The 25,903-nt window shown below is 45.2% G+C and overlaps 2 protein-coding genes and 2 long non-coding RNA genes across 4 annotated transcripts; 2 read left to right on the top strand and 2 right to left on the bottom strand.

Moving 5' to 3' along the window:
• Positions 1-1,476: 1,476 nt before the first annotated feature.
• Positions 1,477-6,879, bottom strand: LOC135920361 (uncharacterized). Its single transcript, XR_011511241.1, has 3 exons — positions 6,635-6,879; positions 3,663-3,841; positions 1,477-1,715 (listed from the first exon to the last, which is right to left on the bottom strand). It is a non-coding gene; the product is annotated as an uncharacterized lncRNA (long non-coding RNA).
• Positions 6,880-10,215: 3,336 nt separating this feature from the next.
• On the top strand, positions 10,216-12,684 carry LOC139050207 (uncharacterized). Its single transcript, XM_070526424.1, has 3 exons — positions 10,216-10,393; positions 11,431-11,636; positions 12,310-12,684. Exons 1-3 carry the CDS (start codon positions 10,216-10,218, stop codon positions 12,682-12,684), a joined length of 759 nt encoding a protein of 252 aa, XP_070382525.1.
• Positions 12,685-12,709: 25 nt separating this feature from the next.
• Positions 12,710-14,607, bottom strand: LOC139050157 (uncharacterized). Its single transcript, XM_070526384.1, has 3 exons — positions 14,139-14,607; positions 13,150-13,345; positions 12,710-13,046 (listed from the first exon to the last, which is right to left on the bottom strand). Exons 1-3 carry the CDS (start codon positions 14,515-14,517, stop codon positions 12,710-12,712), a joined length of 912 nt encoding a protein of 303 aa, XP_070382485.1. The 5' UTR covers positions 14,518-14,607.
• Positions 14,608-21,803: 7,196 nt separating this feature from the next.
• LOC139057224 (uncharacterized) lies at positions 21,804-25,660 on the top strand. The gene is made up of 3 exons (XR_011512645.1): positions 21,804-22,180; positions 22,942-23,055; positions 25,426-25,660. It is a non-coding gene; the product is annotated as an uncharacterized lncRNA (long non-coding RNA).
• Positions 25,661-25,903: the final 243 nt, after the last annotated feature.

Here is a 25,903-nt window from a genome sequence, read left to right as displayed (position 1 = left end):
GCTCAAGAACTTGCGCGGGCACCTGGTTCGGCAACAAAGAATCCTTCTAGACGACGACACGGTGCGGAATAACAAGTTGCCATCCAATGAGGTAAGTTGCCGAGTCTCACACCATCTTACATTGCTGTTCACAACGTAGCGTGCACAATGGAGTTTAATTATTTGGAAAATGTTGTAACTTTTGCTTCTGCAATGAAGATTATTTACTTCAGTGTGAAGCATCTATAGGATTCAGCTTAAATAAATACAAATATGGTTTTACAGTTTCATTTATTTATTCATATAACTCAAGAGTCCCTTTTTGAGGGCATTACATGAGAGGCAGGCACCTGTAAACATACACTATGCTACATTAGCCTACACATGCAAAATGACAATGATCATTTGCTGCTTCTGCAGGTCTCCATGAAGTACCTAGAGCAGCTATGTGAGATCGACGAGAAGCATAGCCTGAAGCTTGCTCCACGCCTGAAGTCAAAGCATTTAAATCCCAGCCATTATGAAAAAATGAATGTAGGCACAGCATATGCTGTTAAAAAAATTTTTTCTTTTTTTTTTAAATTATGGGGTTTAACGTGCCAAAACCACTTTCTGATTATGAGGCACGCCGTAGTGGAGGACTCCGGAAATTTGGACCACCTGGGGTTCTTTAACGTGCACCTAAATCTAAGTACACGGGTGTTTTCGCATTTCGCCCCCATCGAAATGCGGCCGCCGCGGCCGGGATTCGATCCCGCGACCTCGTGCTCAGCAGCCCAACACCATAGCCACTGAGCAACCGCGGCGGGTAGCATATGCTGTATTTAACCATGCAGTAGCATCTGCCCTACGGCTTCTGGTCGAGCAGGGCAAAATGGACGAAGAGGCCCTTACGACAGCATGGTTCGTGGACCAGGTGTTCAAGTGGTTTTCCCTCATGACATCTCGGACGCCAACCATGGCGTTGAGCGACCTCTGCCCTGAAAAGGGAAAGGAAGCTGTGACCTTCCTGACTGACTTCATGGAGGTCTTCAGGAACCTCCGCATCATTGGCAAAGGAAAGACGAATGCAGCATGGAAGCCTGTCCAGGCCGGCATAATAATAACGACTACAACTGCACTGAACTTACGCAAACTGTATGTGCAAAGCAAGAATCTGAAATTTCTGCTGTTGAGTCGCCTCTGCCAAGACGCGCTCGAGAACCTATTTAGCACAATAAGAGTTAAGACGCCCGTACCCAGGGCACGGGAATTCAAGTATACCTTAAGAGTCATTGTCCTGGCACAATTCTTCAAGCCAAGCAGGCATGGCTCTTACGACATTGATGACTCTGTTCAGCTAACAGATTTTCTTTCCTCCCGACCTGATTTGGCTGAAGAACTAGATAACATAAATATGCCAGAGGAAGTAGGAGACCTTGAGCCTGAAGAACAGCAGTCTCTACAGTATGTCGCTGGTTATGTGGCACGCAACATCATGAAAAAGCACAAGCTCTGTGAGAGTTGCACAACTTTATTGGTTCAGCCGGCAAAGAATGAAAACAGGTTTTTGGCACTCAAGAACTACATTCCAGACAAGCAATCTCTTTGCACACCATCCGAAAATATTATGCACCTCACTGAGTGTGTGGAGACATACTTCAGGGTGAATGAAGAGTCTCTTGTCATGGGGAAAGTCAACGTTGATCAGGTCAGAACCCTCATTGCAGCCGTGGAGCCCACGTTCACTGTCTTTCCTGCATGTCACAATGTTGCAGACAAAGTTGTGCATGAATTTTTGTTGTGTAGGCTGCGCTTTGCACTGCGTGCAAAAAATGAAATGCTGCAAAAGAAAGCAGCACAAAACTCTAAGTGCGGATCAAAAAGTGTTGGCATGCGTGCAGCTATTTCAAACGTGAAGTGAGCTGTAACTTTATGCTTCAAGAGCTAGACCATTCTTAAATTCTGTGTCCATATCAATATGCTGTTGCACTGTACTAAGAGTTGACAGTGGGTTACCATTATTCCACGTTTTGTATGTCTCAGGCTGAAAAGGCCGACATGTTTTTGTAATATGGGCTTGATACACTGTCTTTAGTACCCTTAAAGGACTATAGACGACAAATTTTTGCTTGCATGTTTTCTTGTTTCAAACGATGTGTTAGACATTCGTATACATGGAGCAGCCTGTGGTATTGGCGTACAACCGCTAAATAATTAACAATTTAATTTCTTCATGACGCTATTCCAGTTTCACCGAACGACGACTGTGATGTCAAGTTGATGTTTTCGTCACGTGATTCAGTAGAAAAACTAATATAATCGCTGACAGGTCATTTTTTGTCATTCCAGGTCTTGGAAAAGGTTGGATTAAATGTCGCAGTAAATTATAACTACACATCAATGATTGTTAGTTTTTTTAGTGGATCACGTGACTAACACATGAGCTTGACATCACAGTCGTTCGTCGATGAAACAGAAACAGCATGAGAGAAGAAAATCCATTATAAATTATTTAGCACTGTAGGCAAATACTGCCCGGTAACCCATGTATTCTATTTTGTAACGCATCGTTTGACACAAGAAAACACAGAACAATATTAGGTGTTCATAGTCCTCTACTAACAACTGCCATGTATGTTTGGTGTGAATTTTGTCACATATGATATTCCATGCTGAGTTCAGCCTCCAGAGTCAGGCAAAGAAGACATTATTCCAGTTTGCAATATTTAATTATTTTTTTCTGGCTTATTTATTTTGGACTCTTGGCTCATCACTGCAAGCTGGTTCTGCTTTTTTTAAAACCTGACCAAGTCTGTGTTAGGGGAGTTGGATGGCACAGATATTGAATGCCTGCGGCTCTTTGTCTAGTCTCTCTTAGCCATTCCACTAATGCTTAATTTGCTGCACTATGGGGGAAAAAATTGCCTGCTGGAGTTTTGTGCACTTAACCCAGTTTGTGCTGTTTATGGTTGCTCTTATGTTTTTGTGTGTAGAAGCTGTATGCATGGTACAGAATTTTTAAAATTTATTCAAGCAGTTTGATGCGTTTTAAATGTTCTTGGATTGCATTGTTTAGGAGGGTTGTAAGCACACATTCATACTTGTGTGGTGGTTGATGCTGCATATAAGACCATCGTGCAAAATGTCGAGTGTATTTGAGCAGCTGTTCTAGTCCGTGCTTAGGATGAGAGTACTGGCCGACTCGGCTTATTATGGCTTGTATGTAAGGCTTTGCAGCTTCAAAAGCTATTTTCTGTATTCTGCAGAAGGATGAAATCAGACTTTGCTGTGGTTTTAAGGAGATATTGTGCAATCGGTGTTTTCTGGTGTTCATGCTCCTGCAGTTTCATTGTCACATATACAAAATTCATTTTGTTTTTGTTCGTACACGCTAATGGTGTTGCTACTTGAGAGTTGGTACTTTTAAATGGTGTTGTCAGTACTGGGTAGTTGTTATCTTTGTGTTGTACAGCAAACTCCACTTGCTGTTCAAGATTACTGCAGGGGTGATAGGTGTTTCTAGTCTTGCATGTGCTGTTTGCAGCGCTTCTACTTTGTTTATTTTCCACACTAGTGGTGTCAGCCTCCAGTGTGTTCCGTAGGTGAAACAAACGTGTTTGCTTCTGGAGGTGAGGTCAGTGATGTATACTTTTTGAATGACTGTTTGCTTGGAACATGCGGATGAAGAGGAGCTGGCTCACCTGCATATTTGCTAGGAAACAAGGCTTGTGGGGCAGGTTCTGGCACCAGTCACCAGCGCCCGTTCTTATGAGTTGTAAGAGGGTTCCTTTCTTGTGTAATGCTGTGCCTTCCCAGTGGTGCCAGATGAGGACCTCCGTGTGCTCCGTTGGCTACCTGTGTCTCTGTCGGTGCCATTCAGCTGCAGAGTAATGCAGAGTAGTTGATTTATGACAAGGTAGACAATTTCATAGCTCAAACTGTATCTGCTGATCCCGTGGGCTTTTTGAAAGCTTTTCACAGATAGCAAAGCATCCTCTGAAGTGCCATCAAAAATTAATGTATGAAAGAAATGCAGTTGCTGCCACCATAACTACTATTTATTCTTTAGTCAATGATTACCCCCCTTAGCCCGAGGGCGCAACAGCAGGGGCATTCGCTTCACTTCACTGCCATTGTGATGATTGGCGCTGCAACTGAAACTTGTTTGCTAGCACAGTAATTACAGATTGTGATACATTCCAAGCAACACACGCATTGAAGCTTAGTTAAAGCTATGTTTATAAATCCGAAAAAAGAAATAATAAAGTTCATTAGGCTTCAGAACTTGTAGCTTCCGTACATGATGGATGTTGCAGGCAGTTTGTTAGTCGCAAGGAGCAAAACTAAGCCATTCTTAATTTCTACTTCAGGTGTACCTACACTTCCAAGTCTCTTCAGCATAAGCACATTTGCCTTATGTGCCATAAAGAGAAAAAAAAAGCATTATAACTCACTTACGTGCACTTTGTTTTTAGGTGCCAAAGTGTCTTAGTCTGCCCATTTTTTAAGTTTGCATAGTGTGCCTGCTTCATGATCACATTTGACAGGGAGACTTTACTCGGAAATACAGGATGATGAAGGAAAGACGGGATGAGCTTGAATTGACAACAGCATTAAGGAAAGCAAAGTGTGCGCCCAGCCACTACACTTAAACAGGAATGATGTTTTGTGATTACATGAAAAAATTTGTATCACAGCAAAAACCACCAAAAGCAAAGAAGGTGAAAGCTTCATACTTGTAGCAAAATTAAAAACAAGATTAAAGCCTCACCTTAAAACGTAAAAAAACTATATTATCTAGAATTAAGTAACCTAAGTGCTCTTTGAAGAAAATCAACACCAGATATATCATTGACATGCGTCTCTTCCGAACCTGTGAATGAGAGGCGCCTCAAGAATCTCCCTAGCTAACTTGTCTTTTAATCGTCCTAAGACTTCTGTGTTTCTGTACAGCAGATAAAAATTACAAGCTTTACAGTGCAAACAGACATACTGAGCATTATTTTTGTTAAGTGAAGCACCATGTTCTCTTCGTCAGTTGTTTAGGAAACGACCAGTTTGCCCTATATGAACAGACCTACAGCTCAGAGATATCTTGCAAACCATGAGTGCTGCACATTCAATAAGCTTGGTGGTATGCTTCATATCACAAACCAGTTTTTTCACCATACTTCAGCTGAAAAGTGTGTAAAGGCTTGACAACTTGTGCGGGAAGTGGGAGCGTGTGAAGATTACGCCTGTGCTGAATTTTTCTGCTACCATTTGGGAACAGAGAGATATGGTGAAAGCAGGGCAAAATCTGAAATTCCTTTTTCTGCTGTTCTTTTGTGGCACTGAGGACAGTGGGTCATCTATATTCTCTGCACAATTTCTGAAACAGGCTTTCTGCATCATCGGTGAGCACTGACATGTTGGTCTCCTTGGATATGCCTCTGAAATAAAAGCTTTCTTTGTCTGTTTGCATTTGTGCCATCCTTCTTTCCCCGTCCTTTGTTTATTCGGCAGGTATCTCTGTAAAAATTATTGCCAACTAGCCCAAAGTTCGACTTTGTTCATGACTAAAGCCGTAGGCTTGTGGTCGGGAAAATGAAAGTGCAATGTATATGTTATATATGTCAATAAATGTGTGCAAGGTGGCTATCGCTTACCGCACACAAAGCACTCATATTGTTTACTGCCTTGCTTTCATTGAATGTGCGATTTGTACCTGGATCTACATTACAAATGAAACTGAGCTATACACATGACATTTAAGAAAATATTACCCAACACTGCATGCATGTAATATCAAGTAACTCATCTTTTGATTTATTTTCCTTTGGTCACCTACACACAAGACTGCAGAATCTGACACATTGCAGTCCTTTCTTAAAATTTGGTCAATAGGAGGCCCTTGATACTTCCTTTTTTACACTTATCCTTTGCTCATTCATACATACGCATTTTGAGCCTGAAACCAACGGCCAGGTGATATTCAAAACGCATGCTTCAAATTTTGAGCTTGTAAGCCGAGCGCATGCAATGAACTGAAGTCAACATACATATGTTTTATGTTGAAATGCTACGGTGCATACCCAAATAATGCTGTGCTTGATGCATAACAAGAAATACAAAACAACAGAACACCCAGTAGCTTTAGTTTCACTCTGTCACTATGCATGTCACATAAACCGCTCTAAAAGCACAATAATTTTATACATCGCCCATGCAACTTAGAAAAAAAAGTGCTGCGTCAACAGCGGGCGTTCCTGCCTTTTTTTTACACGCAGCAATTCCTGGTAGTCTAAGAAAACAGTCATAAATCAGTTGAGAAGAGTAGCCGCTCATGAACGCACTAGACAGCCGCGTTCATAAACCGCAATGTAGCAAACTCTCGCTCATTATCAGTGTACAGAAGTACATATACGCTGCTGTAATCACACAAATGGCTCATATTGGCCTTCCTCAAGATTTAGTGCGCAAAATGGTCATCGCAGTTGGTTTTTACGCCTGCTGTGCACAGATCGTCTTACGATCACGGCCAAGCACCGATGCGCACACGGCAGTCGCAATGTGTCGTGCGTATACGGCGGACGAAGTCGCCCGGCAGAGTCGAGAACGCGCGGTATCGGATTACAAACTAAATTAAATGTATCCGATTTAGCTTGTGAAATTACACAGTGAACGTACGTACCTGTGACACTGTCGGGTGTTTCGTCCTGCTTGGAAACATTCAGTAGAAGCCGACGGCGGTCCTCGATATTCATGCCCAAAAGCACAAGCTTGCCTCATTGCGGCTCGAAGTGACGAAACGTTTTCTTCGTAGCTTGCTCCGCGGAAGGGGAAAAAAAACGCGTGCATAAGCTCGCGATAGCAGCGCTAAGCTGCTGCCCGCAATCGTAGCACAGTTCCAGGTGTAAACACGATCGGCGTGCAAAACAACCACCGGCTGGATAACAACGCCAAAATAACATGTCCTTTTCGTTCTTGGCAACCATTATCTCCGGGCACAAAGTATTTGTACTTCAGTAAACACTCAACCCGATGTGTCGCCGAATATCAAGCTCTTCCAACACAGCGGCCTTCCCGCGACGCAGTCGGCTTGGAAGGTGTATGGCGGTGGCCGCTCAGTGTTGCCAGTCAAATCCCGACCTTTGCGGTACTCTGAAATTTTTTCCAGTGACTCTAGCCCTCCCTAAAGCACTGCTTTCTACACATGACGGCAGCGGCCACGAAATTTTTACGCGACAGCGTTAAGGAGCTCGTGTCGCAGAAAAGCCGGTGTTGTCGGTGTCGGCGGCGTTGGCCATGAGCGATAAATCCCGGGAGGCACTTCATGAATAAAAAACAACTTGCAAGATGGGCTTGGTGGGAATCGAACCAGGGTCTCAGGAGTGTGAGATGGAGACGCTACCACTCAGCCAAGAGTTCGATGCTGCAAAGCCGTACAAAAGCGCCTCTATTGAATGCGGTGTTGCCTTAGAAACGAGCCGTAGAAAGTTATACTTCGGTGTATATTGGTAATGTGAACATGTAACTTAGAGAAGTCGCAGTTACACGAGTAACGAAGTGCGTTTCCGCTACATTTCTTCTGCGGTTTCCGCACACACAGAACCATCTTGCGGCAAACAGAGAAGACCCCCTCCTCTCAATGCACGGTGCTGCCCCGACAGCTGGTGCGCCACGCGCGCATTGGGGCTGTGCGGGGACCGGTGCGAGGCGCGTCGCGGCCCGGACTCTCTCTCCCCTGACGACGCTTCACCGTGGCCCTTTACGGGTTGCAGAATCAAGCCACGGAGCAAGAAACTTTTAGGAGTGGAAACTCCGCTGTTTGCGGCGACCAGAAAAGGTCACAAGCCCGCGGAGCCGTTATCGTGCTGCCGGCGCCTGGCGGGCTGGAAAGGAATTACCGCCGTTGAGAGTGCGCCGGATCCGCCTGCCCGGGCGCTGCATTTTTTTTTCGCTGCGGCTTCTACGACGTGCCGCATGGCGCCGCCACTGTATACGGCCCCGGCGGCGCATACAACAATTGTGACTTTATCTGGTCGCGCGCGCTCGCTCGCGCTGACGGGAGTTTCACCTCCTAAATGTCTTACTCCGTGAATCAAGCGTCCTTCCTTTCTTTAGATCACTATCTGTCTATCCCTCTTCCCGTGCCGATCACGACGTTTGGCTGGCGTAGATCGTTTTCCCCTCCGAGACACCGAGTTATTTGGTTCGTTCCGCTTGCTCAGGCGCACGTTTCGTTGCCGCGCCGAACGCTGCGTTGCTCGACGCTCACCGCGTGTTTGGTGGGTGCAACGTCCAATGCGGGGCGCCTCGTAAGTGATCGCTGCGCCGTAGCACATTGTCTTACACCCTTTGGAGGGTCGACGGGAACGCTGTCGCGTTCCACTCTTGAAGGCGAAGCTTAAGCGTCCTCCAATTTTTATGCTTGCGCCGTCGCGGCAGCAGCTCGTATCCCCATAAGCGCAGGCAAATTGGCACATTAAAAAAAACCTGGCAATTATCTCTTCCAAGTGTTATACTAAACGAAGTCGACGCCCAAATTTCATCGTTCTGCAAAATTTGAGCAAGAACAGCGTGGCCGTGAGCGTAGAACCTTTTTTCGAACACGCGCAACAAAATATTCAGAAAACCTTGTATGCAAAAATGTTCAAAAAGCCTGGTGAATTCATAATTGGAAACAGGTTTGCACGGATTTAAGATAACAGATTAAACCAAAAGAGCAAAGACGATTCGCCACCTATGCAGGTGGCGTCTTCACTATACGCCAACACAAATGAGGGGAGGTGCACTCATCCCACACGTCCTTGTAAATGTCCGGCAGAGGGCCACGGATAGTGTTGCAGGCCGATTTATTATGACGGATGAAGTACATAGCCGTACACACACGTAGCAAAACGCGCGCTCTCACACACACGCGCATACACTCAAGCAACACGTGCGCGCACTCCATCTGCCCGGACACGCACCCAAGCAAGCAATTGTTTCATCACAAAATCTGCCCGTTTGGTATAGTATTCTCATGACATTCTCAGCTCGAATCTAGTTGCTTAAAAAAGGCGGTAGTGCGACGTGTATATAACGCGATTGCCAATACGTTCAGGCTCACCTGGTTCCCGCAGCATCACCAACCATTTTCGCACAATATTATTCTTGCACGCTACCACCAAGGCGTCCATAAGAGCACAAGTAAATGGCACAACTCCAAATGCCCGTACCACTAGCTGCAGTCATAGCGCACGAAAGATTGTTTCACCTGAGGTGACTGCTGCAAGGGTGGCGCCACTGGACGCGGCTCGTCGCGCACGTTGCTGCTGCCCGGCGAGGAGGTGTCGATGGATGTTAGGCCTAAAATGGCGTCTTCATAGCGTCGTCAACGGTGCGGTCGGTATGTTCGGCGTGTGCGGCTTCCTGAGGAAAACATGGAGATGTTTTTGCTGTCATATAGTGACGCGAAACGCTTGTAGAAACGGCCGCTGATTATCCAAGGTAGTATCCATTAGTGGAAGCACCCGAAGAGAGAGAAAGAGAAGAAACTTTATTAATGAATGGTCCTGGAGTCTCGTTGTGGTGACCTCAGGTGGCGGCTCGAAGTCCTTGGACTCGGGCGGCATCTTTGGCATGCCGGACGGCGCAGAGTTGATCTGCCAACTGAACTTTTGACAGCCGCCTCCCAGCGGCGGCGACGCCGACGGAGAAGGTCCCCGGCGGCCCCCGCAGCCGGGGCGGCGTCGGGAAAAAGCGAGCTCGAGGCTTCCCGTACTATGGTAACGGCCGCGATTACGGACGCGTCGCGAACGGATGCGTTCCCATAAAGGCCGATCCACACGACGGACCAAATTGCTCTTTTGGACCGCGGTCCGCGCATCACGTGATAGGACGTCACCAGTTCCTGCGTACCGCCGTTGGCCCGCGCAGGACCGCGGCCCTCGCGGTCCAATAAAGGCCGATCCACACGACGGACCAAATTACTCTTTTTGGACCGCGGTTCGCGCATCACGTGATAGGACGTCGCCAGTTCGTGCGTACCGTCGTTAGCCCGCGCAAGACCGCGGCCCTCACGGCCCAACAAATCGCCGAGGCTTTTCCCGCTTCCGTTTTGGCGGCGAACCGCATGACCGCAGCGATTTTGGCGTAGACAGCGAATGTTGCCCAGCAACAGTGTGTCTTCAGCCAAATCAAATCTAGTTTGCGGCTCAGTAAAAGCCAGTCGTTTCATGTCCGCCGTTCCGCCTACACGTGCGTGCAGGAGATATATTTTTAAACAGCATGTGCTCTTGGAGTGACGACGAGGTTTTTTATTTTGTGTCCCTGGTTGAGCAGTTCCCGGCTTTGTGGGACTCGAGCCGGAATGATTACAATGACAACGCGAAAAAGCGTTACCTGTGGAATAAAGTAGCTGGAGAGATGAACGAGAACTACCCGGAAAACGGACCGTATGAAGTGGGTAAGTTCTTTCTGCGACAAGGCAGTCTTTACTTATTCATAATGTGAGTTCGCGAGAGTGTCATTTGTCATTGAAAGGCCTTGCTTCTTCCTATATGTCATAACACTACATTGAGTGGGGCTGCACGCCGAATTTTTCGAGCCACTCACATTGCGTTCGCGCACAGACAGCAACTTACACGTGAATTGGTGGGAGCACTACTTAAAAGATTGCATACGTGCGGCGTTCGTGAATGCCTGGTGGTTTTACAGAGTTCCCTCCTCACCTTGTCTGTTTTTAATTTTGTTTGCCCACACGCAGTCCCTTTTATACTCAATTATTTTTATACAGGGTGTCCAAGCTAAAAGTAGCCAATGTTTTAAAGGCGAAGTGTGCTAAGAGGTTCAAACCAACTCAGTGGTGTCGAGTATCACGGTATATTTTTTTATTTACAAAATCAGTTAGTATAAAGTAATTGCCAAACATCTTAAATATTGCCTTTGCCATGAAAGTGTCAATACAGAAGTTGTAGTTCACATTTAAAAATGGTCGACTGAAGTGTTTGCAACTAGGTACCATTGATGGAGCTTCTTGTAATTGCCTTTAAAGAAAGCCGGCGAAATATACCGCGTGGTAGCACCACTATTTCAGCGCTCCCAGACGACTGATCAAGAAAGGAAATCCGCATATCTGTACAGCGGTTCCGGGACGGGCTTGGCGATTCCAGTGGCCACAAAGTACACGCCAGCAACTCTCGCTACTGAAATATTTGATCGCGAATGAATAGAAGGACTTGGTCTATAGAATAGACCAAGTCCTTTTTCCTTTCCTTTTTCCTTTCCTTTTCCTTTCCTTTTTTGTTTTACTTGCCTTGTGTGTTCGGGCTTCATTTCACAAGTGGGGCGAATTATATGTTTATGCCACGTCACGTCGAAGCGCCACACACCTTCATCACCGCGCTTGCTTTGTGCGCCCGATCGTGACAGGGCGCGCGAGTGAGTCTCGAAAAAAAGGCATGCAAACAATGTCCGTTACTGATTGGTGACGCATTTTTGCAGATGTGCTGAAGGGCATCTTCGCCAATAAAAGGCGAACCTACAGAAAGGAGAAAGTCCGCACGACAACGAGCGGCCAGCCTGCAAGCGAGGTGTATACTGGCAAGTGGATTTTCTTCGCCGCAATGCGGTTCCTGGATGCTGTTCCGGAGCCAAACCACCGATTTTGCAGCGGGGACTATGGCAGCTCGGCAAGTTCAGCTATAGAGGTACTGTATTTCTGTGCATTGTCTCTGCGCATGTAGAAAGCGAAATTCCAGGAAAGATCAGAATGTTCCCACAGAGTCCCCCATGCCCTATAGACATGGTTTCTGCAGGCCCTCAGTTGCGAGCAAACCCAAGGTTGATGACTGGGCGTGTTGGTATAGCATATCAGAGGTTGGATTGCGCAATATTTTGACGAGACACACAGAAGAGAAGAGAGTTTGCAGCAAACACATTTTGCTGCAAACCGTCAGGCAGATGTTCACTTGTACAAAGGAGGATTCTTCGCCTTTTTCACTGCACAAAATGTGGAGAATGCAATTGCAACTTGGAAAAAATGTCTTATTTACTGTGCGTATATTGCAGGCTGAGGCACAAACATTGCAATATGCTGCGCTGTTTAGACCATGGCTTTTGCTTCACTGAGTTGTAAATAGGGCAGCGACATTTGTCACAAGATGGCTGTCTTGTTTTTTTTTGCATTTAGAATTACAGCAATTCTCCTAACTTTTCCATAACTATGCGACTTCGGCACATAGACCTGACAAGTAAGTGCTATAGCCCAGGACGCATGCAGCAAGTTTCAGTTGCTTCGACGTATCGTCTGTGAATGCCAGTATTCAAACTGAAACAAGGCGGCAACTTATTTCATGCCAACTGTGAAATTGTTCATTTCAGCCTCACCACAACCGAGATCTCCTGGCACCTGCAGAACAGAGTGGTGGGGAAGAAGGGGAGCTGTCCGTGATGCTGGAGGAAAGCTCGAGCGCCAACTCCCCAACCACGTCGAGAAGAGTCGAGTCGCCGCCCACACTCAGCACAAAACGGCCGAGGCAGTTACGCTCCTCGGGGCCGTCAAGCGAGGACTGGGCCCAGAGGCAGTCAGTTTTGCACACTATTGCCTCAGCCATGCAGCAACCGTCCGAGCCAAACGACGCCTCTTTTTTCTTTGCCAAAACGATTGCGGCTCATATGAGGCAGCTGGACGCTGTGAAGCAGGTGCAGTGCCAGAAAGAAATTCTGGACACAGTTGAAAAATTTCTCACAATGTAAATAAATGTGTGTGCAAATGTTCATTTTATTCGTACTCATCAACATATGCAGATGCCCTCTGCCACGGCACAGCACCTTGGCCGCTGAAGTAGTCCCGCATGTCCTCACGGGCCCTGGCACCAAATGCATTTCCACGTCCGCGTGTTGCTCGTAGGCCAAAAAATTTTTGCTCCCTACCATCTTCGGGCCCCGAGTCAGGAAATGTGCTCATGTCGTTGCCAAGGTAGTTATGTAGCACACATGCTGCCTTCACCATGGGGACAACTCTTTCAGGCTCTGCATTGATTGTAGTGAGAAGAAAGCGAAAGCGATTGGCCAGTATACCGAACGCGTTCTCCACAACCCGTCTTGCTCTGGACAACCTGCAAAATGTATACAAAGTGAAAAAGTATTGCATTTTCTTAGGTAAGCATAGGGCCTTATAACGCCCTCTAAAATACAAAGAATCAAGCTTAAGATGCATGCCTGTAATTAAAGATCCGCTGATCACCCGACAGGCTGCTACCTCCATACGGCTTCATCAGATTCTTCCCGATTGGAAATGCGTCGTCGGCCACAAACACGGGGGGTAGGAATAGACCTGGTCCAACTTCCACATGGTCTGGCAAGTTTGCTTTGTTGCCTTCCAATGCCTCCTGTAGGGGCGTGGTCTGCCATACTCCTGCGTCGCCTCGAGCACCGGGCACACCAACGTCAATGTAGGTAAATTTATAATTTGCATCCACAACAGCAAGAAGAATTACGCTAAACGACTTTTTATAGTTAAAGTAAAGGGACCCAGAGTTGGCTGGTTTGGTTATGCAGACATGCTTCCCATCTATTGCCCCCACACAGTTTGGAAATTGCCAATTTTCGTCAAACCCCCTAATAACGTACCGCCAATCTTCAACTGTTTTTGGTGACTTCATATAATCTTTGCTTAGCTTATGATAGATAGCCGAACATGTTTCAGGAATGAAATCGTTGGCGGTGGAGTGCCCGACTCTGAACTGGCGACTTAGGGAATGGTGGCTCTCACCTGTAAATAAATAAAGACGAGGTGGAAGGACCTATTTAGATTGCCGGTAGAACATACTGGCGCATGCAGCCAAACTAGACTAAACGTGGGCAGTTTGTGTAGGCACGGCAGCTGGGCAATCGTTTTGCTTTTTTCTTACTGCCGATGTCAGCGAAATAGTGGCGTTTAAGCTCCTACAAACCCCACTTCACTGCATGTCGCTGAGAATGTATAGAACGCCAAGGCTCAGCTCTCCTATAAGGAAAATAACTAGCTGCGCGCTACACTGTGGCAACACATAGAGCATCTATGTTCGGCTGCTGGTCTTGAAGCCGCATGTTGCACCCGGTGCTACATTTCAGTGCAATTGGCTCTAAGAAAGTACACGAGGCGCAGCCATGGCAATGAGAAGTGATGTGAGGCCGCAACAGCCCAAACCAAGACGAAAAATGCTTACCAGATGCAAGGTAACGCAGCGTTGCTTGCAGCTTCGTCGCAGGCTGTATCGGCTGGCGCATGACAGTCGTCTTCCGTTCTATCCTAGGCCCCACGCGCGCGAGAAGTTCCGCGAACTGCTCCCGGCTGACGCGCAGGCTCCGCCTGTACTCAGAAGGGTCGGACACTACCAGCTCTTTGAATAGTTGGTTCTGCAGGCCGAGCTCCTTCCTGCACATCCAATCCTTCACCCAACACGACCTTTTTGGGGCAGGGTAGTAATCTTCTTCGTCCACGCAAAGAGCCAACGCCATAGCGGCCAACCGACGTTTCTGCTCCGCCTCCATTTCGACGACTTCTATTCGCGATACATGCGCAGCATGAGCGCGAGGGATTGGCATGGTTTCGCGAATTTGTTGAGTCGCGAGCACTGCGGCCGAGAGTAGCTGCTTGATCTGCTCCGCCGTCTGCTATCGCGGTCCGCCGTGTGGATGTGCTCTGCGCCGGACCGGACCACGCTGGGCCGTGACGTTGCATCACGTGACCGATCGGCCCGCGGACTTGGTCCGTCGTGTGGATCGGCCTTTACCGTGGTTGCCGTCACACTCCCAGAGCGTGTGTCGCAGCGTTGCTCGCTGTCCGTAAGCTTTACAGGCATCTGTTGGATATAAACCCGGGTAGCAGTGATGTAGGACCGCGAGGCTAGGGTAGGTGTGTGTCTTGAGCAAGCGTAAAGTTACGGCCTCATTCCTGTTTAACTTGTCGTGTGGTGGCGGGAATGTGCGTCTTTGGAGTCTGTAGCGTTGGGTGAGGTCTCTGAACGTGGTCAAGCGGTCGCCCCACGCCCATTGTGATTCTTGTCGCCGCATTTCTGTTGTAGTGTCCCGATCAGACAGATCCGATGCCCCGCTCTCGGGGGCGGGGGTGGCGGCCACATAATCTGCGGCGGCTCGGCGTGTGAGGCTTCTAGCCGCGGCGTGGGCCGCCTCGTTGCCCGCGAGCGCGACATCGGTGTGCGCCGGGTTCCAGAGGAGGAACACTGTAGAATTTCGGGGTTGCGGGGGCGATGACCGAAACAAGAAACAATTAGAGAGCCGCAGGGAACACCACTGTGCCTAGTTTATGCGACTGCCACACTAGACTTTATTTTAGCAGACAAGAGTTCGACGAAAGTTCGTCTGGTCCGGTGACATGATGATGAAGAAATTGCGGCCACTGACCAAGTCAAGGTGAAAAAACACACAGGAACGTTTCGGGACCCGTACGGGTTCCTTTTTAGTGTGATCAAGGAACCCGCAACGGTCCCGAAACGTCTCTGTGTGTTTTTTCACCTTGACTTGGTCAGTGACCGCAATTTCTTCATCATAGTCTTTAATTTGCTCCATTTACATACGAGATTTCTCGTATGTAAATTTCTCGGTAACTTTATTTCACGCCACCACGTTTTCACACTAATGAACTACCTTTTGTAAATGGATGTAGATCAAGTCATTGCGTTTTTTTTTTACTCCGTCACACTGTTAAGGAGGGGAAATCATGGTTTTATGCTTTTTTTACTCCATGGTGATGGAGTAAATATGCAGAGATATGGAGTTTTATAAGGTATTAAAGCATAAAAACCGATGGTCAGGCTAATTTATGTTTACAGTGTAGGGCACGAGTGGACTGTCCGGCTGTCGCAGTGGACCGTGAGCGAGCGCGTGCGACGCGTAACAGAGGCTGTCGTAAATGCAGGGGCCCGCAACAAGTTGGTCCATTTTCCATTCAGTGGCGAAAGTTAAGAGCAGATATGTTGTGATGTGCTTGGCCATGAACCTAGAAAAAGTATTGAAAGCAATAGGAAAAAGCAAGAATGACAGTCTCGATGTATTTTTTAGCGCGAAAACGCACAAAAAAAGGTGTCCCGTTCAGGGTAATAGTATCGGAAAAAGGCACATGGCAGTTCATTGCAGTCTATTTATTAGACAAACTTAACCTATTCGAGATTAAAGATCCGTTCATCACGAAAAATTCCGAGGAAGTTTTAGCCTTTGTGGAGGCCAACTCTAACACGGGACTAAAAGCCTTCTCAGCAGATGTGAAGCACTTGTATTATTCTTTGCAGCAAAATGAATTTTTAAATTGTGTTCAGTCATGTATAGATGAATTCTGGGCTTTAAGATTTAGTACAAAAGCGGGCACAACCGTTGAATATTTTTTATAACATTTGTGCAAAGAAATGGCATTCGGTATCTTAAAAAACAAGGGGTCTGTATAGGATCCTGCTTAGGGCCTATTTTAAGCAACCTGTACTTAGTTAAGCTAGACAGAGACCTGTGCTCACGCATCAATCATACAAAAGTTGTTAAAATCTTCAGATTTGTTGACGATTTTTTCACGTTTGTCACTGTTAAGCAAGACAACTTTTACACAGAGTGTTCAGCTGTTAGTAATATTATACGCGAGTGCCTTTGTCCGCTGGGAGTTACTTTCGAAGTGCCCATAGAACAAAAAATCAAGTTTCTTGATGTTAAATTTACCTTCGGCGATGATCTGATTTGATGGTGTGACAGTCCCAGGACAAATAAACCGTTGTTGTCATATCATTCAGCCCATTCTAAACTGTTAAAAAGAGGAATTGCGAAAATGTGCTTTACTAACGCACTCAGTAAATTATGACATCATTGCACTGACGAAGCATTCATACAACAGGCCATGCAGCTGCATGAAGCAGGTTATTCCAATCATATTCTGACATCAGTTGCAGAGGCAATACTTAGGCAAGTGCAGCAATCTGGGACTTCTTAACGTGCGGGAGGAAATAGTAACCGTGAGAAAAAAAACACCAACAGTGATACCTTATAACCACCGGTTGTCGCACAATCTAAAAAAAAAATTGCCCACCGAGGTAACACTGATCTGTTTCTTTTTTTTCTGCTCCTAACAAACTAATCAGCTTGTGCAGGAAACCAAGACAAGAAAAGAAAGTGCTTTTAGCTGCCAAGGTAAACACAGGAAGAAGTTTAGAGAATGTAAGGCATCAATTATATATCGTACACCCTTATCGTGTGGGAAGTATTACGTTGGACAGTCGGGCAGATGCATAAAGGATAGACTGCGCGAAGACAAAATAAAGTCGACAAAGTTGTATCAGATGGGTTTCTTTCCCTTCATTGTAAGAAACATAAGTTCACCCCTCTCTTCGAATCAACAACCATTACTGGCAGAAATAAGTGCGAACTCACTGTGCTTATAATAGAAGCTGGTCAATAAACCCACACGTGCTACTTGAAGGCATCAATGTTGCCGGATTGCAGACCTTCGTTACATAATAAACGAGAAGAAAGGGGTTTCATCGAGAGCCCTGATTTTTATTATTCATATCATAAGAAGTCAACAAACGCTGGCACCATGGACAACATAAGGAAAATTAGTTGTGCTTAATAAATGAAATATAGAAACGATAAATTATTGGAAATGAAAGTGGATGAAAAAGAACTGGCCTTGACCGGTTGCCTTCAACCAAAAAGATCACGTTCTCGTGACGCCTGTGGCAGAAAGGATGTTCCACATCAACTGCCAAGGTCTTTGAATGGTGGCACTGGCTAACACTACCAGGGTTCTATTAGGAAACATAAATACCCAAGAAAGCGGATGGGGAAACGGCACCGCGGTAGCTCAATTGGTAGAGGATCGCACGCGAAATGCTAAAGTTGAGGGATCGTTTTCCACCTGCAGCAAGTTGTTTTTTCATCCACTTGCATTTCCATTAATTTATCGTTTCTTTATTTTACTTATTAAGCACAAGTAATTTCCCCTATGTTGTCCTTGGTGTCCGCGTTTCTTGGCTTCTTATGATACATCTTCATGCGAGTGTCAGTGGCTACCCCTTGGAGCCGTGGCTCCTGACCCCGGCCTTCCTCCAATGGAAACAGCCGAGAGGAAGTACAGTACAGCACATGCGTTCTGTGGTGGAGAGGTGTGCTCTTGAAAAGCTGTTTCGCTGCCTGCAGCACTAGCGCGCCCTCCTCTACCCTTATGAAAATGGATTTAGAGTTCCTTTAGAACTCCTAATGAGTTCCTATGGAGTCAAAAGGGACTCTATAGGAACTCGCGATCTATAGAGTCGTCTGCATAGAATCTCTATAAGAAGTCTATAGAAACCTTTCTATAGAAACAAGTCATTTCACACACAATAGATGTTCTATAGAGGGTGTATTGACGTCCTATGTACTGAATTCTATAAAGTAATTTTTATAGAATGTCTTTAAAACTTCTAACGCGACCTGTCTATAGAATGGCTCTCCATTCGTTCTCTATAAATGTTCTATAGAGATTGTATTGATATCATATGTACTAAATTCTATAAAATAATGTCTATAGAAAGTTTTTAACACTTCTAATGCGGCTTGTCTATAGACTGACTCTCCATTCACGCTCTATAAGCAGTCTATAGAGGGTTTATTGTCATCATATGTACAATATTCTATAAAATAATGTCTATAGAAAGTTTTTAACACTTCTAATGCGACTTGTCTATAGACTGACTCTCCATTCACCCTCCATAAATGTTCTATAGAGGTCGTATTGACATTTTATGTACCAAATTCTATAGAAAATGTTTTATAGAACGTTTTCGGAAACGTTCTATAGAGGTCGTATTAACATCTTATGTGCCAAATCCTACAGAAAAATGTTAATAGAACCTTTTCAGAACTTCTAATGCAGTCTGTCTATAGAATGGCTCTACATCCTCCATAAAAGTTTTATAGAGGTCGTGTTGACATCTTATGTACCAAATTCTATAGAAAAATTTATAGAACGTTTTCAGAACTTCTAATGCGGCCTGTCTCTAGACTGGCTCTCCATTCCCGTTCTAAAAGTGTGCCATCATATGGCATACGTACTGAGTTCTGTAAAGGAACGTTTATAGGAAATTAAACAAGCTAAAGTGCGGCCTGTCTAAGAACGGCTCTATATTTTCACTCTATAAACAGTACCCAGTATCCACTGCATCGCCGGATTATGGGTCCAGTGCCGCGCGCTGGATGCATGGGGCGCTGGGCAAGCGCGGCGTACTGGGAGGCGCTGGTTACTGGTGCGAAAAACAGCTCTAGCGCGTTAAATACGCGGTGCCTGGACACCGTATGTCTTTTTTTTTAATACAGAAAGCAACAGATAGCGTTTTAGTACAATATAAATCGAAAAAATGAACATGTAAAAACAGAAGTGCTCTGACCAGGATTCGATCGTCGTACCTGCAGATCCGCAGCCCGGCTCATTACCGCTAAGCCACGTCAGCATAGGGACACGGGCGGATAATTTAGCTCATCAAAATCGAGAAGCAGTTTTAGTTTCACAGAGAGGAGTCTTGCACAGACGTGGTAGATGCGCTATCGGCCAGCAACTAAAACTCACGCCTGTACCACAAAGAAAAATTTGCTCTGCGTATTCAATAGTGTGCTCGAAAGTGCCATAACATCGACTGCGATTGGTATTTTAGCTTCGAAAAAAGTCCTAAATGAACCACCGACCCGGGACGCTGCATGAATGAGCTGTTACTGCCGATTTCGATAGCCGTTTCTTGTTCTTCACGCGAGGGGTATGCAATGTTTTCTTAGTTCAGTGATGCCTTTCAGTCTACACGTCTGTCTAGCCATATATATTCGTCAGAGAAACGCAGGCTAGTGCTGGGAGCCTTCGGCGACAGCACATATACCTGCGTTTATGATGCGTCACATCGGCGCTCCTCACTTCTTGTGCTGGCACTGTAGACATGAAAAAATTGTTTATTTAAAAGCACCGATGCGAAATCTGAAATATAAAGTAATTTATCCTTTTTAGACTTCTTGATTCTTGAGGTTAGACGCGCCGATAGCGTGCAGACGGACTCGGCGGACACGCTATGCCTAAGCTTCGATGGGGCTGATCTCGGCGCGGGTAGCTGGCGAAAGCTAAAATGTGTGTATTTGAGCCTCAGAACTCTTTTTAGTGCAATAGGGAAAGTGGAAGCGCACGAATCGCCTCAGCCTTGTTATCGGTGCGATAATATCAAGCAGCGGTAGGCTTCGAACTCGGGGTCCGTTCGAGCGCGTCTGAACGACTTCTGGATTTCATGTCCACTTCACAACACTGCGACAATGGCGATAACTCCCAGTCATATGTTACGTGCGAACTACTAAAAAAGCGGCGTCCTCTGCGTTTGCGTGGTTTCGTTAAAGAATTTAGCTGTCCGCCCTGTCAAAAGGCAAAATGCAAAAAACGAAAGTGATTTTCAGTGTCACATGTGCAGGAATAAACAAGGCAGCTCACGCACCTTTATTCCATGCTGCGACACGAAATAGTTCTATGACCCTAAGATATAGCGTTATTTAGGACAAGATACTAGTATCAAGCCATGAAATCGTATAAAGCATTTAATATTCAGCAGCGCTCGTCCTTGCGTGCTGGAGCCAGCGCGGCACAAACACAACCAGCGCCGTTTCCAATGCGAGCGTCTCTTCCAGTGTGACCCAGCTCTTATCCAGCGTTCTCACTGGTCTCGAGTGAGTCCCAGCGAGCGCCAGCGTACCCAGTGCGATCCAGTGCTTAAAAAAAAAGAAAGAAAAAGAAAAACGCGCTGGTTTCACACTGGAAGGCACTGGAAGACGCTGGTTCTTGCAATCGGCATTTCAGAGGTTTTTCACTATCAAGTAAGAGCATCGTTAAAAAGACACCCATTGACCAAGGCAAACATCACACTAATCGAAATTAGGAAAACCAAAGAAATATAACGGAAGCGCGCATTGTGGTTTATATCGCATATGCAGGTAAATCACAAAGATGTATACCAAGAAACACTAAGCAAAACTGCGCCTTAGCAATCGCGTCATATCTATTTGCTGGCATGCAGTGACTGCAGCACCTGGGGCGGAAACAGATCGAACGCCGCCGCACATTTCTGGCACATACCACTCAAATGCGACAAATGCACGCTGCAGAAACGATTTTTTTTTTTTTTTCAAGGAATCTTGAAAAGTCACAGACCACATGAGCGCGATCCGCGCATGATAAGCGCATCACCACGAAAGCAAGATAGGGAACACATAAGCGTAACCTGTGCCTCACGGGTAAAATTAAACATCATCGTATATACGTTGCTGTGCGACGGACACAAGCGCACGGAAACATCACACACTGCACACGTATACCTCCGAGGTTGTGTCGACAATTTCTGGGCTACATTTAAACGACAGCAGGAAGTTACTTCAATGAGAAACGAAGTGAGGGCGCCAGGCACTGCAGGTAACGGCTGCGCATAAAGTCAGTTAGGGTTTTAAGGCCAGTGACCGAGGTTGAAATCGTTAAAATCACACCGCAGCGATAGCTTACACAGGGTAAATTGTCGAGATCTTGAAGGCCATGCTTTTTGCTGACTACATGTGGCATAAGCGATTCAAAAGCAAGAATACTGCATGTAATTTATTTCTACCCTAAACTATAGCACACAATATGAGCATGTCAATGTTTCTTCTTGTCTAGCAACATATGTATGTAGTTCGGCTCAAAGGCCGGCTCAAAACAGCACAAAACCTGCTGTAGTGGGTATTATTGTAGGAATCACGGAGGCCACAGCAGCCGCACTATTATACAGACGGCGCTGGCAGCGCCGGTATTTTCGTATTCAACGCGACAGGTAGAATACGAAGATACGGCGTGTTGTTATTGCTCCGTCTTCAACGGTTGTCGTGCGAGCTGCGTCGATGTGTTTGTTTGATCGTGTGTTATTAGGTTTGCTGTAATGAAATGAGACGTAGTTCGCGAGCACGAAAGTGCCAGAAGATGGCTTGAGTCTCGCTGTAAGCACGCCGTATGCGTGGCGCGCCGGCTAAATGTGGACCAACGATTTTCATGCCATGGAGTGCGTTCCCTTTGTCTCCGCTTGTGTTCGTGGAAAGTTTGGTGGACGGCGCAAAGAAGTAATGCGTATTATTAGCGCGCCTCAGCTCGTCCACTACCCAGTGGCTTGTTTGCTGCAAGTAACATCGCAGACGCATCACTGGAAACTTGGAGAGTGCCTTTCGACCTCGTCGTACTGTTGAAACGGTAAGCAATCGTGCTCGCCAACTACACGTGCGTTCATCCGTGTTGTGTGTGCTTCCCGTGTGTGTATAGAGTGCCTTGCGAACGTAGTAAGTGGAACACCCACGACAACAGTGAACCCTGTGCTGATACTTGCTACGCGCTGGTTGTAAGAATTGTGTACGCAACTCTATTGCCACAGTGCGGAATTGATAATCCTGATAAGCGTTTGCTTCCCCAGAGAAAAGTTTCGGAAATCGTGTTCGCCTTGTGCAGTTGTGCGTGAGCTCCCGCTTGTCTGCTAAAGTTGCATAGTAACGACCCGTCTACCTCTTCATCGATTCTTTCTTCAATGACGTTTCCTCACTTATAAATGCTTCGACGTTGTGCACAATCTCTGCTTACGAGGTTTTTGGCTAACGAACAGTTCTAAGAAAAAAATGTAAGCCAATCACAGCATGCTACTAGTACAGCTTTATTTCCAAGGCAAGATGTGTTGACATAACTGATTTAACTAAGCATTACAGGGGAACGTTGCCTATACTAAGTAATGAAAAAAAAAACATTAAGTTTAGATTGTAATCTGCTGCTGCGGTGCGTCCAAAACTTTATTCGATGTAGAGGTTCGCATTGTCATGACATTCGATGATTTCAAGCATTTGCTCTCTTTCCACATTAGTGCAGACATTGTTTTCGTGACTCTTTTAGGTGCTGATTGCATGTTTTCACGATATCACAGCTTTATTGTGCCGCTGCTATAAGCTAACATAGAATTGATTTTGTAGTGGCGAGGCCGTGACCCACAACATAAACTACAAGATCGAGGAGCCCCAAGAAATGCAGACCCTGTGGATATATGGCTGCAGCAGCATGGCGTGTGATCTGGATGGTCATGACAGGTGTGTATGAAATGTACGTGTTCCAAAAAGGGTGCTTGGTGTCATTCATGGTGGAGTTTGTCAACACATTACTTAATGCAGCATACTAAAGAGACTAAATATTTATGCAACCTTATTGAACTTGCTACCTATTAGTGTGCATAGCCATTATGCCCACATGATTGTGTTGTGTATAAAACTATACCCAACCATTCCTGATGTTTAGTATTTCTTTTGCGTAAGTTGCTTACCTGCAAGTTACATATATTTTTTGCTTTGTACATAGTGTATTTATGACTTTTTATTGGGGTTTTATTCTTTGAAAACTATTTCCTATGCTGTACCCCTATTTGCATAATTTTTTTCTGTGTGTGCTACAATCTCGTGCAGTTTTCTGTGCATGTAGGAATTCGAAGGGTAGTGGACTAAATATGTCACAGGTCTAAGCACGTAGTGTGCACATCTTTGTTTATCATTGATATCTTTACAGTTACTTCTCTGTTCCCATAGTAACAGCCACTGCAAAATACACATTTGGTGAGCTTTAATTTCTTGAAAATTAATATGAAGGTCAGTATTTACTAAGCTGCATTTACTTCTGTAGTACATAGGCACAGACTGATATGGATACCTTGTGACCTACACAGGATGCCTTTTTTGTTTGTTGCATTAAATATGGGGGCTCACCCACATCTCTTACTATATATGTGGTATGCCTCATCGATTTCACTTGTCAGTTTTTACGGTGGATGAAAACAGATGAACGATTGTAATCCAACATGAAGCCCCGTTGTGGAAATGTACGGCCAAGTTGGATGACCATACTGGTCTTTTAAATGAAATATAGTGATCTCTTATACACATAAGATACCGGCCAGTTTGCCCTATGTACGCTTGACCACATGTGAAAGGGATACAGTGCACTCACTGCCTGTGACACACGACAAATTTGGTGGTATCTTTCACTGAGCAAGCCTCCCTTGCCTGCTTGCCTTTCTCAATTCTCTTGCACACTTCTGTGCATATGGCACCCTGACAAGAAAGGCTTGCTTAGATACCACTAAATTTGTCTTGTCTGTCAGGGGTAGTGTAGTCTATTCTTGTGATCATGTGTATATTTGGTCAAATGTACGTGCAACAGATTGGCCGGTGCCTCAACACGTACCTAAGACAGCACCATAATTCACTCCCCGGATCAGTATGTTCGTCCCACTTGACCATGCACCGATGGGACTGGGGCTGCGCGCCAGATTTAGACTGTTCATCTGTTTTGTTCAGCTGCAGCAACCAATTGACCAACAACATCGCTGAGGAATGCCACATAAAAAGACTGGGTCACAATCTGTTTACGGAATTGTCCGCAACCTTCGTAGTAACAAATTTGTTTGTTGCAACTAGTTTGAGGCACGGTATTTCTCGTTAAATTTTCTGCTTAACCTATAGAGCAGTTATGAAATCAATTTTCAAAGTTACTTGATTAGTATAATTTTTGTTTTCTGTTTTTCACATGCCAGGTTGCAAGAAGGACCCTTTTTAATTAAAACTGAATTAACTTTTCAATTGCAATTGGGCAGTCTTATCATTGCGTTTAGGATACATATCAGTGTACATACCCGTACTAGATTAGAAACTAATTGTTTCAATAACTCAAAAAGCACGAATATACTGTGTCCATTGTATCTGACAGTGACACCGCGACTGTGTTCCAAATACCACAAATTGGCAGTTATCCATCATAGTTTGCGAAAACAACTTAAAACATTATTGTTCCCCATACAATGCATACTTAGATGCATCGTCATGATTGCCCAGGCTCCATGTGAGAAATTTATTATTCGCATATTAAGCATAGTACATACCAACTATGGCTAATAGCGGGTGGAATAATAATTTTGTCTACCGCTCAGCAATAGAAGCCAGTAGGTCATTCCCTTCTTTTAAAAAAAAAATTTTTCTATGCATAGTGTGACATCTGTATAGGACTTAGCTCATGGGTGTTCCTGCTTGCTTATGTTATAAATGGGAATGTGTTGTCATTGCAAGATGAGATTAATGTGTGACTAGGCTGTTGTCGTTCGGAGATGCTTTTTGTCATCAGCAATCATATTATACTGCCAGGCACATTGGCCCAGTGCTGATGTCACCGAATCTTGGGAAAGTAAAAATATTCTCAAAAGTGATTCTCAAAAGAACTGCCACTGTTTGGCAGAGTGGTGGGGAGGTGGGGCGTTCTGCCACCTTTCTGTTATAATTTTTTTCTGAAATAGTGAAATGAAACTTAGCATAATGCTACAACTATATAGATATTTGTGGCATGTTTGTGCCTGCTAATACATTATGACTGAATGTTCATTACACCTTTTGAAAATTAATTTCAATTTTATTTTCCAGGCTCCACCGTCGCCGTTACTAGACGGACCAAATGAGGCCAAAAACTAGCCTTTCCTCGCTCCATTCCTGGGAAGTGAAATAGCAGGTGGTCATGTAAGAATGAACTTGCAACCATGTGGGCAGTAGCCAAAGCTCCCTACAGTTCATGCTGGTGGTGGAATGATAAGACAAACCGCAATATTTGTTTGTTTACTTATTCACTTAATATGTATTTATTCATATCTCATGAATACTGTGCAGTTTTTTTAGCAAGGAGTCAGGTAAAATAAAGAAATATTGTTGCATCAAAGTAAACATTATTTGAAAAAGCATAATTCATGTAGCACGAATTCATGGAAACTGTAAATTTTGAAGAAACAGAGCAGTAAGGTTAACAAATCTTATATAACAAAAAATGAGGTCACATTTCTGTTGGACCAGTACCATAATTTAATCTGTCAAATTAGAGATACCATATGCTGCTCTAATATACAATCAC

The sequence above is a fragment of the Dermacentor albipictus genome, chromosome 1, assembly GCF_038994185.2.
Source record: "Dermacentor albipictus isolate Rhodes 1998 colony chromosome 1, USDA_Dalb.pri_finalv2, whole genome shotgun sequence".
NCBI lineage: Eukaryota > Metazoa > Arthropoda > Arachnida > Ixodida > Ixodidae > Dermacentor > Dermacentor albipictus.
The sequence above is the reverse complement of the archived record's forward strand: the minus strand, read 5'-3'. Positions and strand labels throughout refer to the sequence as shown.

Coding starts and splice junctions, on each gene's coding strand:
- LOC139050207 (XM_070526424.1), top strand. CDS start 10,216: ATGTGCTCTTGGAGTGACGACGAGGTTTTTTATTTTGTGTCCCTGGTT. Junction 10,394..11,430: donor AAACGGACCGTATGAAGTGG/GTAAGTTCTTTC, acceptor GCATTTTTGCAG/ATGTGCTGAAGGGCATCTTC. Junction 11,637..12,309: donor CGGCAAGTTCAGCTATAGAG/GTACTGTATTTC, acceptor TGTTCATTTCAG/CCTCACCACAACCGAGATCT.
- LOC139050157 (XM_070526384.1), bottom strand. CDS start 14,517: ATGCCAATCCCTCGCGCTCATGCTGCGCATGTATCGCGAATAGAAGTC. Junction 13,346..14,138: donor GCTGCGTTACCTTGCATCTG/GTAAGCATTTTT, acceptor GAGGCGACGCAG/GAGTATGGCAGACCACGCCC. Junction 13,047..13,149: donor CAGCGGATCTTTAATTACAG/GCATGCATCTTA, acceptor TACATTTTGCAG/GTTGTCCAGAGCAAGACGGG.